This window comes from Gossypium hirsutum, chromosome A10, assembly GCF_007990345.1.
Source record: "Gossypium hirsutum isolate 1008001.06 chromosome A10, Gossypium_hirsutum_v2.1, whole genome shotgun sequence".
In the NCBI taxonomy this organism is placed as follows: Eukaryota; Viridiplantae; Streptophyta; class Magnoliopsida; order Malvales; family Malvaceae; genus Gossypium; species Gossypium hirsutum.
The window spans coordinates 88,072,110-88,089,643 of NC_053433.1; the positions used below are offsets into that span (position 1 = coordinate 88,072,110).

Consider the following 17,534-nt stretch of genomic DNA (forward strand, 5'->3'; position numbering starts at 1 on the left):
AAAACTGTAAGCAAACATCAGTAGTGCCTCGTAAGTATCTTAAAATCCACTGAACTGCTTTCTAATGTTCTTTATTGGGATTTGCCATATATCTGCTTACTGCACTGACAGCATATGATAAATCTGGACGTGAGCAAACAATAGCATACATTAGAGATCCCACTGCACTAGAGTATGGAACATGTGACATGTACTCAATCTCATCATCTGATTGAGGAGACAAGGCCGATAAAAGTCTGAAATGGGCTGCTAAAGGAGTACTAACAGGCTTAGCACTCTGCATATTGAACCTGCAAAGAACTTTCTCAATGTACCCCTTCTGACTTAGGTACAATTTACTTGCTTTTCTATCTCTGAGAATTTCCATACCAAATATCTTCTTTGCTGGTCCTAAATCTTTCATCTCAAATTCTTCACTTAGTTGGGCTTTAACCTTTCTTATCTCTCCTTTATCTTTTGCTGTTATACCTGTTGTTCCTGGACAAGTAAATGTTGTTTCTTTTCCATGTCAGCTATTTGCACATATGAAGGAGGTGGAATGCTCAATGACGCAGCAAATGGGTATTGATTGACATTTTGAACTGTTCCATCTGGTGCAGAAAGAGCCAAAACCGGTGTTTTCCCTGGCCCTGGCAATGCTACACTACTGGCACTCCCCCCACTTAACTGACCAGAGCTAACATGCTGCGTTACCATTCCCTGATCATACATGCCATTCAACAATAATGGATCAAGCCCACTACCCAAAGCTGTTTTTTTGCCTCGACAAGTTACTAGCTGACTCAACCAAAGCCAATTCCCAATCTGCCTTCCCTGGTTCAGCAGCTGGGGTTTGCCAAGCAGATGTCACTTCAGGCTGCCCATTTGATGGGAATGCTTCCCATGATCCATTACCATTATTTGCTGCAGGACCACTAAACAAAGCCAAAGCAAATTTGTTTCCCTGATCATCGGCTGTGACAACATCATCCCTCAAATTCACTAAACCCTCCTGGGGTTCTGCAGGTTTGACAGGCTCCGGCTCTGATGGTGGCAGTGGTGGAGCATAATTCTCAGGTGCAGGTAGCGCCTTTATTTCATTCATATTTGGTTCAGGCTCTTCCTCTTTAGGTGGAAGAGGAAGCTCCTTTCTCTCTGGACTCGTTGGCTTCTTAGTTCTATCCCTCACAAATTCCTCCAATGTCTCCAACAACTTATCTGTAATCCTCTGCACCTCAAAATACTCCGATGACCTAGCCACACCGCAAATCTGGTGTTGCGATCCAACAGCAGAATTTTATACTTCAAAGACGCCATTATCGTGATCGAGATGAATAACCCGGAAACTCTGATACCAATTTATGAAAAATAAAATAAAATAAAATAAATAAAATAAAGAACATACAAATTTTACGTGGAAATCCTTTCGGGAAAAAACCGCGGGTAGAGGAGAAGAAAATTCATTATGTCGAAAAATTTGACTCAAATACAAGAGGAATAGACTGTGTCTATTTATAGGCTTGCAAAGCCATATTCTAGTAGGATTGAAACACCTTATCCTAATCAATATAAAATAGATGAAGTTTAATAAGGTTTAAAAACCTTATTCTAAAATAAAATAAAAGAAGTCTAGTTCTATATAGATTTTACTTTTATTTTATTTTCCATCGTATTTTATTTAAATAAGAATTTGGGTCACTTAATTCTAACAACCTCAATATAAACTTTTCATATAAAAACAAAAAGACCAACTAAATGAACAAACTAAAATGCCTCAATAAACAATTGAAAATTATATGTAATAATACATTCACACACCCAACCTAAATCCCTTTACAAATCAACTCCAAAATTAAAAAAAAAATACACCACTAAGGCATTGATAATACAATAGGTTTCACCACTTATTCATCAAAATTTTGCTTTAACTTAGATCACTTGCAATTGTATCAACCTTATAAAAAGTCATCATTATATTTCTTAACCAAACTTTAGCCCAACTTTCATGACTTCATTATCGACCTTTCAACTTATCATTCTCTAATACTTTCCGCAAGTTCTCCTCCTTTTGATTTTTTTTAACCACTATTACTCTTTTTTACTGCTTAAAAGCTTTTAGAACAAGATATAAAGTTGTTCTTCATCAGTAATGATAAAAAAACACCCATATATATGGGTGTCTTTCATTAGTAAAGATCGCATTTTCTGTATAATATATATAAAATTCTCTACCATTATATTATGAATATTGTAGTAAGATTTATTAAAAATTTTCGTAAATGACTTTTGCAACAATTTAATTATTATGACACGAGATTAAAATGTAACAATTGGATGCATATTTTAAAAGTAATCATATTAACAATCAGAGCCTAAATATCCATGCTAATTGATTATATTATTATATATTATCCTAACATATATACCAAATAATAATCAGTGTCTTCATACACTTCACTAAATTTATCAAAAAAATTTGCAAAATAGAGTTTATCTTTAATCACAACCACAGCTTATGCATGCATATCTCTCTTCATCACGCTATTGATGCTAACATGCATGGAAATAGATAAAATACCAAAAAAAAAACTGTGGCTGTTACTATAACAATGAGAGCTTAACACAGTTTTAGAAAAGTATGTTCAAATAGAGAATTATCCATCCTGCCATAGAGAAAACTGCAAAAATGTGAACCCAAAACAGCACAGCAGCTGACTCCTTTCCACAGCCTCTTAAATTAGCAACGGCACCTGTTTAAGCCAACAACATTATAAATAAAACTTTTATATTATAGAACAAAACAGTTTAAATAAAACATTGTTATCTAATCAATTTACAAATTTTAAATTTGATAAAAAAAATTAAATTGATGTTAAAAAATCAAATATATACTTCTCATTTACTTTAATCAATTAGATAGCTCATATAAAACAACCTTTTATGTAAATATGTCTTATTCTGACAGTTAAATTCTTCATTTTCCAAAAAAATTACTAAAAATAGAGTTATTACCAGAAAGCACAGATGTTGGCATTGAATGCTGAAGAAGAAGAACAAATCGAAACATCTTATCACCAGCAGGAAGAAAACCAAGCTTATCAGCCATCATCACAATACCAAGTCCTGCAGGAGGCACCAAGCATAAACGCCCAAAAATTATAGCAGCAAGTGTTTTTAAACCAATTCTTGAACTTCCTGGTCCGGGTCCTGCAAATGAAACACAAATTCATCAAATTACTTCACATAAGAAATTGCTTCCTATAATTAGAAATCAAGTGGCAAAAACCGATAGTATAAGAAAAATCCTTCTATGAGACTAACACTGTCCAAAGTTTCACATAGGTATATAAGAAAAACAAGAACAAATAACTTGCCCTCAACAAGGTTGCCTCCTAGTGCCAGCAAAATGCATGGAATCATGGCTTCTCTGTTAAGATGAAAAATAATTAACCCGTCATAAACTCAAATACAATTAAAAATAACCAAATACTTATTTTCATTAGAACATCCAAAACATACCCAAGAATAATGCAGCTATCTGTCAAGAAATAAAGTGGAGCATCACTTGTAAATATTAATTTCTTTAGAAACGGCACTGCACCAAGAATCATGGCTAGAATCTGCAGTAAGTACACAATTGCCCAATTTATAAGCAATCAAAAAGGAAAAAAAAGACGAAAAACACTTATATATATTTTACTCACCAAAACAGACATAAAACTAATTAAAAGCACTTAAACATTTATGGGTACTGAAAAAAGTAAAATCCAATCCATAACTTCAGTTTCTTATATTTTTCTTTTTCCCTTCATCTATCAAAGAGTTTGTGATCAATCCTTAAAACCAGAACAGAAACAACACACTTAGACATTTCAAGTTCACAACTGAAAACTCACTCCAACAACAAACAAGGGCAAGAGCTGAACAATATGTTCAACAAAAATTTACCAGTTGCATTCAGGTAATTAAGTTAAACCACGAACGTGCAGTATTTCTTACCCACATTGCATTACCAATCTAAAATTTGAGATTTGACAGTGATTTGGAAGGGAAACTAGCAGTTATTTCGCTAAATGAATTTATAAAAGAAACCAAAATAATGAGTGCAACTTACTGAAGCAATAATAGGAGGTTGAAGAATCTGTTTGAGCTTTAACTTCTCATAAATAAAAACAAGAAAACTTTTAATCTGCACAAAAATCCAAGAAAGTCGAATTATCAGAAAACATTTGTTGTAAAGCAAAATACAGAACAAATTCAAATAAACCTGATCTCACCTTTCCTTTCGTATCTGAATTATCTGAATCCACTGATGCATCCTCTTGCACCAGCAATGGAGCTCGCTCAGGAGAGACATCCTTCTGAGGGATCTTAAGGGGAAGACTTGCATCTTCAAGGTCAAAGGTACCTTCCACGGGAGGAGCTAACATATTAAATACATATGTGTATAGAATGATTGCGCCAACCTGATATATATTATGGTTAAAACTCATTCGTATAGTGTCCATTACTTAAAAGGGACTAAAGGTACCATATTTTTCCCATGAAAAGTAAAATTCCAAATAAACAGTCGAATTGGCATTAAACAATTAAAAGAAAAGTTGTATTTTCTTTCCCGCAAACAGATTTTCATCACAATCAGTGCAGAAAATACACAAAAATCCATATATAAAGTGTTGTGACTAACTTTGGCACATAAGAGTAATTGGTTAAAAGCAAACATACCCACTGTCCAAATGAAATATATGCAGTTCCCTGAGTGGTACAAGTGTCTGTGTCCCCAAAAGGATTTGATGTATCTCTACATAAAGCTGCAATCAGAACAAGTGGTACATTCCCAATGTTTCCTGCATCAAGTGTTAAATGGTTCATAACATAAAACAAACAGCTCAAAGGTTTAGGCAATAAGACACTTGTAAAGAGAGAGAGAGAGAGATTGGCAGCATCAACTGTGAATACAGAACGACTGATATTAGTGGCTTACCAATCCCGATTTGTACGATTGAGAACTTGAAGTATGGGTAGGGAGGCCTGACTACGGTTACAACAATGAAACCTATGAGTGAGCCAGCCAAAGAGCCAAGAACAACATTCACAGGTATGAACCACCTGCAACCCAATCCAATGGTAAGATATAGCCTAGACTTTTCATGATACAGAGATGCAACAAGAAAGAAAAACAGACTCATGAATCCATACCAATCGAGCATTTTCTGCAGAGTAATAGCTTGTCCCAGTTGAGAGAAGATCAAACACGGAAGCAAAAGAGAAAACACCAACTGGTATCATCAAAGTCCAAAGTTAACCAACAAAAAAAAAATCAAATTACCCTTTGATCTAAACAAAGAAAAAAGAAATTACCCCGTTTAAAAGCTTTCGGCCGTTAGCAGGCAAGATATTAACATACTTGGAAGCCATTAAAAAGCCCAGAAAACACATGGTGAACACTTTGGCTATCGGCAGAACTGCAATCTTTATGCTACCTAACCAAGACTCTCCTCCTCCACCTACCGCCGACAGAATCCTCTCCATCTTCTTCTTCTCCGTTATGCTTTGCTCTTGATTCTTAGGACATAAAACAATAATTGGGTGTTATTCCAAATACAGAGTATTGTTTTCACTCGCCTCGCAGTTGCAACGCGACTAAGAAACAAACAACTCTTTTATATGTATCAAATAGATGTAATTGGAATTGGTTTGGGTATTTGATTTTGTTTTGAGTGTAAACTCTCCTTAAATTCCCTTCCCTTTAAGTTCGCAGTTTCCCACCTTCTGGATCTCTTCTGTGTTCTTCGGTTAATTGGATTTAATCTACGTGATGTAGATGTTCTATTTATCATATAAAACTCTTCCACTGAGTTTGAGTTTGATGACAACTCAATCAACTTTATTCTAATTAATTTTAAATTTAAAAATAATTAATTAATTATTAACCATTAAAATATTCTAAAAAAGTAATAAAGCCAAATAATTAATTAGTTCTAACTTTTCTTCCACTAAAGTAATATTTTCAATTCCTGAAACTACCCCTCTTCCAATTTTTACTGAATCCACTTCACACCTTTTTTTTCTTAAATTATTCAATAAATTCAATCTTATATATTTTACACACTAAATTAAAAAAAAATTAATTGTACATTAGCTTGATTGGTATAAGTATTATTATCAATGTAAAATTATATGAATTCGAGTTTGTTGGAGTGCGTTATCCTCTTATTTATGAGTTAAAATAAATTATAAATAGATCTAAATATTATATAAAAAACAGATATAATCGAAAGAATATTTAAAAAAAACTTAAAAAAACAAACAAACTACTCTTCCAACTTGTTTGAGCCTATCTACCAAAAAAAAAAAGTACACCTACTATTCAAATAACAACAAAAATAAATTATTGTATTTGATTGTAAAAGACATTTTATCAAATATATTATAGATTATGCATATAAAGTCAACATCAATTGACAGAATATTAAATCTTTAAATCTTAAAATTGGGATTTAAGTTATTTAATTTAAAAATAAAATATAAATTTGTTAAAATACATAAGCATTTTATAATAAAATTTAATTACTTTTTACTTTTTAATGATGAACTTATAACAACAATTTAATTAATTTTTATTCGTTAATAAATAATAATATGGACAACATTAAATTAAATTGTGCTTATTTTCTAATTAAAAAAGTTTTAAGCTCTATTTGGTTTCAAAATATATATCTATATTATTTTAGAAAATGGAAAAACACATTTAGTTAATAAACATAAATATTTGTTTTCAATAGTAAAAACATGCAAACATTTTTGACAACTATTCTCCTAATAGAAATATCAAAGTATATTTTTTATAAGTCGCATATTTGATATTTAAATTTTTTTTTTCGATCAGGCGAATCCATTCAAAGTTGTATTAAAAAAATTTTCAATTATATATAAAACATATTTAGTGAAAAACATTAAAAAGAATTAAAATTCTTTGAATATAATATATTTTACTTATCAGTTTTCATATTTAGGTCAACTTAAATTTATCCTTTTTTCTATTTTATCATTCTGGTTAAAATTTTCTATATTCTTTAAATATAATTTTTTTGGATCAAATTTCAAAATATTTATATTCATTTTTAAAAAATAAATAAATTCCCTAAATATAACCTATTTTAATTTTTTTTACCTTTTTATATAAAATTCGGAACATTAATTTATTTATTTTTCATTTCTATCAAATTGGATAAAAAATTTATTTTTAGATAAAATTTCAAAAATTCCTAAATATAATATAATTTATTTCTATTTTTCATCTTGGATAGATTTTTAAACTTATCTAAATGATTGAATTTATCTTTTTGGTTAAAATTTTAAAAATTCTCCGGATATAAATTGTTTTTCCTATTTTTATCCAAAATTAAAATTAAAATTCAGGATGAAATATAATTGAAATTAAAAAATTAAAAATGGAGTAGGAATAAGAATTTTCATGGTTTTGTGAGTTATTGTAGGTTAAGCAAATTTAGCACATTTTTCTGAAATTTTGTTTTGAGTTAAATTTAGCAAATTTATGAGTTTGAAGTAAAATTTTATTTGTAATAAAATAGGTTAGCTGTATTTGTATAAATTTAGTTAACTGTATTTGTATAAGTTACTAAAATTACAGTAGATGAATTGTTTAGTTTACCAAATTTATCACTTCCAACTAATTCTAATAAATTTAGTTAATTGGATAAAAAATTTGAATTTGGATTTGAATTTTTTAAATTATTTATTTTGATAATAAATATCAAAATATATTTTAGTTTATGTAAATTCAGGTTCAAGAGTTAATTTTTGAATTTTAAAATTTGAATTTTTTTAAAAAAAAACATGAGAAATTTTTTATTTTATCTTCTTTCACAAACTCAAACAATAAATAAATAATTTCACTTATAATATATTATCAACAAAACTCAAGATTTTCAAAATCAGATCAGGAAACTGGTCTAACCATCTATTCTCGGTTTAATTGGTTTGACCAGTCTAACCAGTTTGATTGAATAAATTATTAAAAATAAAAAAAATAAAAAAATATTGATTTGAGCAATTCAAACGGTTCACGAGTCAATCGATTTGACCCCTTATTCTAGATTGGTACATTGGTTGGCTCCCCATCCAATTGGTCTAATCAATCAACTCGATTCTAAAAATAGTAACAAAAGTTTATGCATTTAATTTAATATAATATAAATATTTAAATATTCAATTTATTAATTTTCACAATTTTATTAAAACCATAACTTTTAATTTATACTTAAGTTTACTTATTTATCAAATTATATTATTTTATCCATATGTAAACAAAGTATAGATGACTTGTATAAATAATATGATAAAGTTGAGATTTCTTTTTAATATTTTAACCCATAAATTTTATAAAAAAAAACATAATTAAGAAAAAAACTGTTTGAAAGAATATAAACAAGCAATCAATTTTTATATTAAATTGCTGAATTTTTTTTCATTCAAAATCAAGGTTTTTAGAATCAAATGAAAGTTAGAATAATTAAAGTCATCAATTTTTGGTCTAATCAATACGACCAAATTGACCAGTTAGTTCAATCCCATTAAATAAATAATTAAAAATTCATAAGAATAAAAAATATTTTAAAAAATAAAAAAATTATGGTTCAACCGATTCAACCACCCCATCAATCAATATTATTTTTCAATTCAACCGGTCTGTACTAGTTACTAGGTTAACCGTTTTAATAACTTTCTTCGAACCAAGAACCCCTAGACCAATATTTCGTTCGGTTCTCAATCTGATTGGTTATTCCGATCCGATTCAAATAACTATGTTCAAAATTATGAATTTCAAATATTATAATTTCTAAACAACAAAAAATAGAAATAATAAATTCAAAAATCATAAAATTTAAATCTACAAAAATGAAATCCAAATGTAATAGTTTATTTTAGCAAATTTATCACTTTGAATTAACATTTTAAGTTATAATAAATTAAATTTAGTTAACTGTATTTTGTATAAGTTACCAAAAGTACACTGATGAATTGTTTATTTTACCCAATTTACCAAATCTCTCACTTGGAATTAACATTTTAGCTTTTAATAAATAGATTAAGTTAGCTATACTTGTGTAAGTTAAGATGAATTGTTTGTTTTGCCCTTCCACAGTAATAGGAATTCGTTCGGACAGTAGGTGCTGTTTCGTCTTTTTACTATTTTTACTTCCCTAAATGGTCAATCATTTGGAATTATTGCTTTTGCTTTGGGCAGTTTTAATGACAAATATTTTACAAACAGCATATAGCATGTGAGTGTGATTCACACCACACGGACAGCATGTGAAGTGAGACAACGACCAAACCCTTTCTTGTATATTCCATTGTCTTCTATAATTATTTCTTCTTCACTTCTATTCTCTACAAATTTTACTTTCTAACCTAACTTCCACGGTCATAATGTGTTCAGATAAGATATTTTAATTTGTAAAACACACACACACACGCGCGACATCTCTTTCCTTAAATTACTTACAACAAATTTTAAAATTCTTTAATTGTTTTTATTCAATTAAATAATTAAAACACCCTTCTAAGTTTTATTTATTATGGTTAAACTAGAAGTTACGTGAAAGATCATTATCTTATATATTACAAGTGGTATAAAAAAAATTTACAAACAAGCTTGAGTTCATGTCATTTGTTTTTAAGATATAATAAAATGATAATTAAATAATTAAAAAAGACATTTGATATCATCTTAAATTTACTTGTGAAATTTTTTTACTCTATTGATAATAAATAATATGATTACCTTATCTTATTTGTCGAAACCATTTTTTGTTTTGAAAACGGGATTGATATTTTATTTTGAAAATGAAAATGAGAGTCGCCATCAATCCTTCTTATAAGGTGTGACCGGATCACATTACGATTAATCATTCTAAATAAATGTTGTGATTTTTTAAAACAGTAATTTTAGTCTACGAAATTCAAGAAAATGCGTTCGAGAGTCGGTTACATACGAGGAAGGATTAGCACTCTCGTAACGCCCAAAATTAGTACCTAATTGATTAATTGATGTCTTAACGTCGAAAGTTGAAAACTCAAAAAAAATTTAACTACAATCCTCTCCTTTTATTAATGTCGGCTAAAAACTTGAGCGAATTAAAACGAGTATTGAAGACCCTCTCGTCTCAAAGGTACCAAAATGTCACATCTCGTGAGTTAGGACACGACATTTGAACCTTTCGAAAGTAAGCTGGCCTTTTAAAATTGTTTTATTTTGAAATTCGTACTTTGATTTTTGGAAGGGTATTCGATTGTTTAGATCCAACAAGAAAAATCGAGACCCCGTGAGTTAGGGCATGACTTTCTCGAGTTTCTAAATACGAAATATGACCTTCATTTTTATTTAAAATTCATGTATTTTGAAATTTAAAAGGATGTTTGGCTATTTAGATTCAACGAAATGAATCGAGACCCCGTAAGTTAGGGCACGATTTTCGAGTCTCCAAAATTCGAAACATTGCCTTATTATTGAATATTTTTGAGAAATAACGAGTGTAGTAATTAGACAAAACATAATTTCTTATTAAAAACAATGATTTGGATAAAATTGTCGCGCTAAATAAGAAAAATATAAATACGTTAACAAAAACAATTCACGATATCACATGATATACTAAATTTTAATGGTAATATGGACAATCAAAAGAAAAAATAATAAGACAACATAACTAATGACATGAATAATAACAACGACAACAATGATGATAATACAAAAAAACGATAATAAAGGTGATAATAATAATAAAATCTAAATCTTGGAGTAATGAATAAATAAATGAAAGGGGATAATAAAAGAAAATGTGAAAGAGGCCGGATATAAACAATGAAATAAAGGTGATCTCAAATGAATAAATGAAGATTAATAAAAGTTTAAATAATAAGATAAAAGAAAAGTTTGAAAATAAGCAAGTAAATAAAAAAATATTAAATAAAATAAAATAAAACAAAAGGGGAATATAATAATGACAGTAGTAATAATAGTCACTAACAATAATAATGTAAGTAAATAACAAAAAGAAAATATATAATGTAATAATAATAATAGAAAATAATAATAAAAATAAATAATAGGGATAATAGTAAACAAAATAATAATAATAAAAGACAAACAACACATCTTGTAAAAAAAAAGAAAAAGAAATAAGAAATTTTGACGTTAAATGGACCCTGGATTAAATTGAAATTAAAATAAAATTAGATGGGCAGAATTTAAAAGAAAAAATAAACTGGGACCTAAATGTAACGCTCGCAAAGATTCGAGGGCCGAATGGGGAAATATCCCCTTGCTTTCAAAACAACATCGTTCTTTATTGGACCCAAATAAAATTGAAAAATGAATTCAGGGGTAAAATCAAAAGATATAAGAAAGTTAAAATGGGGACCCAATCGAAAATAGCCTCAAAAGCGGAAAGAATGAGGGCGCAAATAGACCCTCAGTCCAAAAACACACGGATCCTTGGCGGGTATGGGTCGGATCTCGGATACGGGTCGCTAAACGACGCCGTTTTGACGTCAGGACTCAAGGCACAAAACGGTGTCGTTTTACTCCCCTATAAAAACCCAATTTTTTTTAAAAAAAAACTTCATTTTAGCTATGCCTTTTAAAAAAAAAAGGGAAAAGGGGTTTTAAGTTTCTCTCTGGGTTCCCCATTTTCGGCGATCGGACCACCGTTCGCTCATCGCCCGCGACCACCGTATACGGTGGCCGGAGGTACGAAACTGGCCCCCTTTCAACCCCTTTTTCCTTCTCCGACCCAGATTCGTGGTCAAAACACTCAAATACCTCATGAAAATTGGAAGAAGTCAAGAAAGGCTCTCGGTTTCAACCTCTCCGACCACCAAAAGGTAAACAAAATGTTGCATTTTTCCTTCTATGTACATGCGCATGATATTTAAAAATAGATAGCCTATGAAAATGAGAATACTTAATCTTCTTGATTGATATTTGCGTGATTGTAGTAGTATGTGTGTAAAAAAGAGAGAGAGAGAGCTTTACAATTCTTTGGTTGCTCTTTTACAACCAAAAAGAAAAAGAAAAAATAAAATATATTTTTTGTTTTTCTCTGCTTTGCTATCGTTTGTCCTCTCTTTGTGCAGGTACGGAGGTACGGGGTTAGCTGTGGCGTGGTGGTACGTGGCACTCGGCGTGGGGCATACGGAGGCACACTAGAAGCTGTACAAGGGTTGTGGCGCACCTAGGGAAACCTAGGCTTTTTGTGAAGTTTAAGTTCTGGGCCATTTGGGTCTGGTTTTGGGTATTGGGCCTCGGGTTAGGATTGTAATGGACTTGGACTGCTGATTTGGATTTAATTTTATTATAATTTGTTTTTTGGTTTTTGTTTTTGTATCTATATAGGCCCGGGCAGATTGGGCCAGTTACATTATTTATATGTTGGTAAATTAGGCATATATGCCATTTTTTTTTGAAAAATTAGGAAAATAGGCTGATTTTAGAGAGAACGTGTGAAAGTGCGCCCATCTTTTTATTTCTTTAGGATTAGGGTTAGAGGTTTTTTGTTAGAAATTAGGGTTTAAGTTTTTAAGAGTGAAACTGTAAAAGTTTATAGGTAGATTTGAGGGGTAAGGGATATGATAACGTGTCTCAGAACACATACAATTCATATATCATCCAAGATAGGACCATTACCTCAGAAACTGATCCTATAGAAGTCAGGTTTTCGGGTGATAGTGTTTGATATGGTCACGGGTCAAAGTCCAAGTAGAGGTCCTAGTCGGTGGCCATGATGCGATCACGAGTTCAAGATTTTTATATACCCGCAAGTGATGCCTTATATATACCATACATAAGATTGAGACCATAATCATAGAGAAAAACGAAAGGCTTTTCGGTGTAATCAATGTAATTGTTTTCTCTATTTCTAGGCAGTCGATATCTTTAACTTTCATTCTTATCCGAAAGATGACATCGAGGTGGACATAATAGGGCTCTCAAGAGGAGAGCAGAAATTTTAACGAAAGTAGAGGTCAAACTCGGGTCGACGCGATAACGATTATAGTTGTTAATGAGTTATTTAATAACGACAACCATTGTCACCCAAAATAAACATCACCTTTCAAAATAATCACTCCCCGCCTAAGAGTCCTCTTGCGCCCACGGCGGTGCCGGCCTTCAGATAAGAAAGAAGGTTAAACATACTAGCTACATCGAAATGGAGAAAAAAATTATGCCGATTATAACGGGAAGCCCTATAATTTTTCCCTATGATTATATTCTCAAACTTCTGTATGATATTTATAAGGCAACATTTTTAGGTGTCTCAAAAGTTTGAGCTAGTGCCCACATAACGACAGTCAACTCGCTCATATATTGTACTCCGATTCATGACCTCATAACGGCCGTTGATTGAGACTTTTATGTAGAGTTTTACATGTGACTGTAAAAAGTAAAATCACCCCAAAGTTTGACTTCCACAGGATAGGTTTTTGAGGTAATGGTCCCATCTCAGTAGGATATATAGAATGTGTGCATCTAGGAGCAATATTACATCATCGACAACTTAAAAATACCTCAAACAGAAAATTTTATTAGTGACGAAAAAATTTAACACTAAAGCTGGGAAGAAAATTGAGAGAGAGAAATATTGTAAAGTGGAGGCATTAAGGCCGGAAGAGATGATAGGTGATTTAGGGATAATAGATTATGAAGAGGGAAACCCCCTTTTATAAGCACGAGAGAGAGGTGAGATCACAAAAGAAAAAATCCCCGTGGTCAAAAACACATCTCAAGACTAGCGTTTTCATCAAATATTTAAAAAATGTATTTTAGATTTACTTTGGATTCCTGGGATTAGGGTACTTTTTGGTAGACTTTCCATTAAATACAAGAGAAACACGTCCAGCTAGGTCTGCTTTCTTGCCATGTCAGCAGGAAAGCTCGCCTAGCTGGACGGGCTTTCTTACCATTTTCACTAAAATCTTTTAAAAAGTACATTGATTCTAAGAATCTCGGGTAAAATCTAAAGTACATTTTTAGGCATTGAATATCCTTTGAAGCATGCATTTGATGAAATTATTTGATTTGTGAAAATAAGTTTATGAGCACCGAAGAGCATTTTATTATTATTCGATGAAAGCGTGTATTCTGAAACACATTTAAAAGTACGCATTCCCTATCTCTTCGTGATATTCTGCTATTAAAGTATTGAAATATTTATAACTTAGACACACAAGAAATCCATATCAAACATTGAAGAGTTGCACTGCGAGTGTCGTCTGTATTTCTTTGGATAACCATTTGAATATTTTTTTGTTCTAAATATCTAATTCATTTTAAATTGAAATGAGTCGATGAGTGAAATCCGTGATTTACGTCGACAAAAAAATTTGCAATATGGAAGTCGGGTTTATATTTGTAGGAGCCAAATTTGTGGAATTGACTTTCAATTGTACCATTTAATTATGTGAACTACAAACTAGAATTAAGAGGAAAGTTAGGGTTTCGAGCAGAGGAAGAATTTTGAGCTTGCAATGTCGATATTTGGCATCAGTTGACCCGTTTAAATATGAGCTATTTGTTATGAAAGGCGAGCTCGAGTTAGAGGTGATTATATCATGACACTACTCAAGAGGAAATGCTATAATGAAGTTATTTTTCGAGTTTGCTGAGGCTAATGAAGCTAGTCCATCTTTGACCACTGTTGTGGATAATACGAGGACCGAAGCAGAAGTAAAAAGTCCTACTACATGGTTGTACAGTGGGTTCACTGTTTTGTTACAAAGCTCTTATTATGATGCTTCCGAAGTATCAATGAAGATGACAATGGAGGCACAGTTGAGGAAGGAGATGCAATCGAAGAAGAAGGGGCAGTGGATGCTATTGACGGAGCAGAGTTAGCCTCCAATCCAATTTGGCAGTCTAGTCCAGATGGTTTGGAAGTACACTTTTTCTAAACTAGAGCATGTTCTAACTGAGCAAGAACCTTGTGGTTCGGACAATGATGGTTAAGCTAATGCTCTGGATCCAAATCCATGATTCAGGGAATTGAACTTCACCTCACATAACCAATATCGACCTCTCCGTCTAGGGTAGTTTAGAGTTTCGCACAAATCATCTAGCTATGCAAGCTCATTGTTAGATCTCCGGGTATTGAAAGTTGGCATGGAGTACCCAAATAAAGATATTTTTCTTGCTGTACTGAAGTGATACAACTTCAAAAACGATGCGAATTATCACATAAACAAAATCTCGTTTAAAGAAATTTGAGAAAAAACGCACGATGCACAACGGGAGGTGCAAATGGAAAATCATGACATCTTTTTAGAAGGAGATGAGCTTGTGGATGATAAAGAAGTATTTCGTCCACAGACTTGTATTGCAGTAGGTGTACGATGCGATCATTCGATTTTCTGACATAATGTGACCTGGCCAGGGTTTCTATTTTTTCTAATAGCGTAACTTTAACTCGTAATGTACAAGAGTAAGCTAGGATCATTCGATGCTAGACTCCGACATGATATCTGGTATAAATCTACCTATGGTGAAAACAAGTACCAAGTTTCCCGTCCTTGTGTTGATTGCCAACATTTGTAGCTAGTATGATTACACGCCATCATACTACAAGGCATGAGTCGCAAAACAAAAGACTATGGATAAGTCACATCACGGCTAGGACATGTCGTACAACGATTTGTGTCAATGGTGTCAGATACTTGATTGGTACATATTAAATTCCGTAACCGATCTGGAAACACACCTAGCGTACTTCGATGATCGTTTAGTCCTTGGGAAAAGAGCATTTCATAGATTCTTTTGGACCTTCAATCAATGTAGGGAAGTTTTTGGGCACTGGAAACCTTTTGTGCAAATTGATAACACTTGGCTGTACGAAAGGTATAAGCATCGGTTGTTGGTTTTTGTTGCTCAGGATAGTAATCAAAGGATTCTACTAATAGCATTTACAATAAATCCCTCTGAAAAGGCAGATGATTGAGATTTCTTCCTTAACCGATTGCGTTGTCGTATTTGCCCGTAGCCCAAAATATGTGTCATATCTAATAAAGAAACTGGAATCTTAACCACTCTTGAGTAACATAGTAGCCTTTGGGATCGCACTTACCATAGGTACTGTATAAGGCATGTCGACTCTAACTACTATTCAAAATGGCATTTGGAAAGTGAATGAGATCAATGCATTGACATGAGTATGTAGTTTCCACTATTTTTGCAATCATGCTAAACCATATATGGAGTATATTGTTTGCATTCATGGGCATACTTTTCTCGACAGGGTATGAGTTCGTCCAACATTGTTTTTATGAGATGTTGGATAACTTGTGCGCCATCAATAACACCGGTGCAGACTACCTCGCTAACATACCCTTCAAACTGTGGACGCAATTGTATGAAAGGGGTCTATAGTACAAACACATGATAATGAACCTAGCCGAATGCATCAATTTTATACTGAAGGGACACATCATTTGTCAATAACCTCAGTTGTTAAAGAAACATACTTTCGTTTGACTGCCTTATTTTCAAAGCGAGTGGCGGCATATATGGGCAGATAGCGGTGGTCATGTTTGGTGCAATGATGTCATGAAAGAAATTAGACGAAATGTAGAGAAAGCTAATACTATGTATGTAGTGTATCACTCGCGTCCAAACCTGATATTGCAGGTCACGGAGTATGTTAGGCCTGTGCAAAAAATGTCAGGGGCATCATATCGTGTTGACCTATCCAAAGGGACGTGCAATTGTGGGAGATTTCAAGCACTTCGATTCCCATGTGCACATGTAATTGTCGCATGTGCTAAGGTTCGAATTGAGTATATGTCTTATATTAACGATGTGTACAAACTAGAACGCATGCACAATGTATGGAGATCTGAATTCCCATCCATCCTAGATGAGAGTATGTGGCCACCAATGTCCAGCGCCTCGTTCAAGTTGGCCTTAAACATGAACTTGTGTCGCATCCTGAAAGGTCGTCCGACTTCTACTCGGATGTGCACCAATATGGATGTTCATGAGAGGGATAATCAACAAAGGCTATACGGGTACTCTAAAAACCCAGGGCATACAAAGACAACATGTTTCGTATTGAAGGATTCATTAAGGTTTCAACGTCTCTAGCATTCATTTTTTCTTGTGATATAAAATTAATTACAATGTTTTTTTGTACAAAATTTGTTCTTTCTTTTTTTATTGCTTTTAATTTGTATTTGCTACCGTCTACTAACATTCATATAGTGGAAAATTTGCTACTTTAAGCTCTATTTCAAGTACTAATTTCAATTTCTCTGGTGATTGAAATTTTACCATTTTTACGATCTTACCCCTGTACCTTAATAATTCACTAAATCGATAAAGGTACCTATTCGAAGTTAAACATTTCATATCAAATATTAAATATGGAAAATAATGTATAATTTACATTAAATTTTAATATAAAAAAATATGAGTTGCAACAGAAATATAAAAAAAAAGTGGTTGCTTTTTTATTGATGTTATCGAAACCATTTTTTAA

The 17,534-nt window shown here is 32.1% G+C and overlaps 1 protein-coding gene and 1 pseudogene across 1 annotated transcript; both read right to left on the reverse strand.

The window, feature by feature from the left end:
• Positions 1-447: 447 nt before the first annotated feature.
• On the reverse strand, positions 448-1,255 carry LOC107895568 (putative clathrin assembly protein At2g25430; annotated as a pseudogene).
• A 1,103-nt stretch (positions 1,256-2,358) lies between these two features.
• On the reverse strand, positions 2,359-5,836 carry LOC107896836 (protein PIN-LIKES 6). Its single transcript, XM_016822126.2, has 10 exons — positions 5,341-5,836; positions 5,179-5,258; positions 4,964-5,088; positions 4,705-4,826; positions 4,257-4,445; positions 4,094-4,168; positions 3,499-3,599; positions 3,354-3,406; positions 2,992-3,186; positions 2,359-2,729 (listed from the first exon to the last, which is right to left on the reverse strand). The coding sequence occupies exons 1-10, from the start codon at positions 5,509-5,511 to the stop codon at positions 2,608-2,610; spliced, it is 1,233 nt and encodes a 410-aa protein (XP_016677615.1). The 5' UTR covers positions 5,512-5,836; the 3' UTR covers positions 2,359-2,607.
• Positions 5,837-17,534: the final 11,698 nt, after the last annotated feature.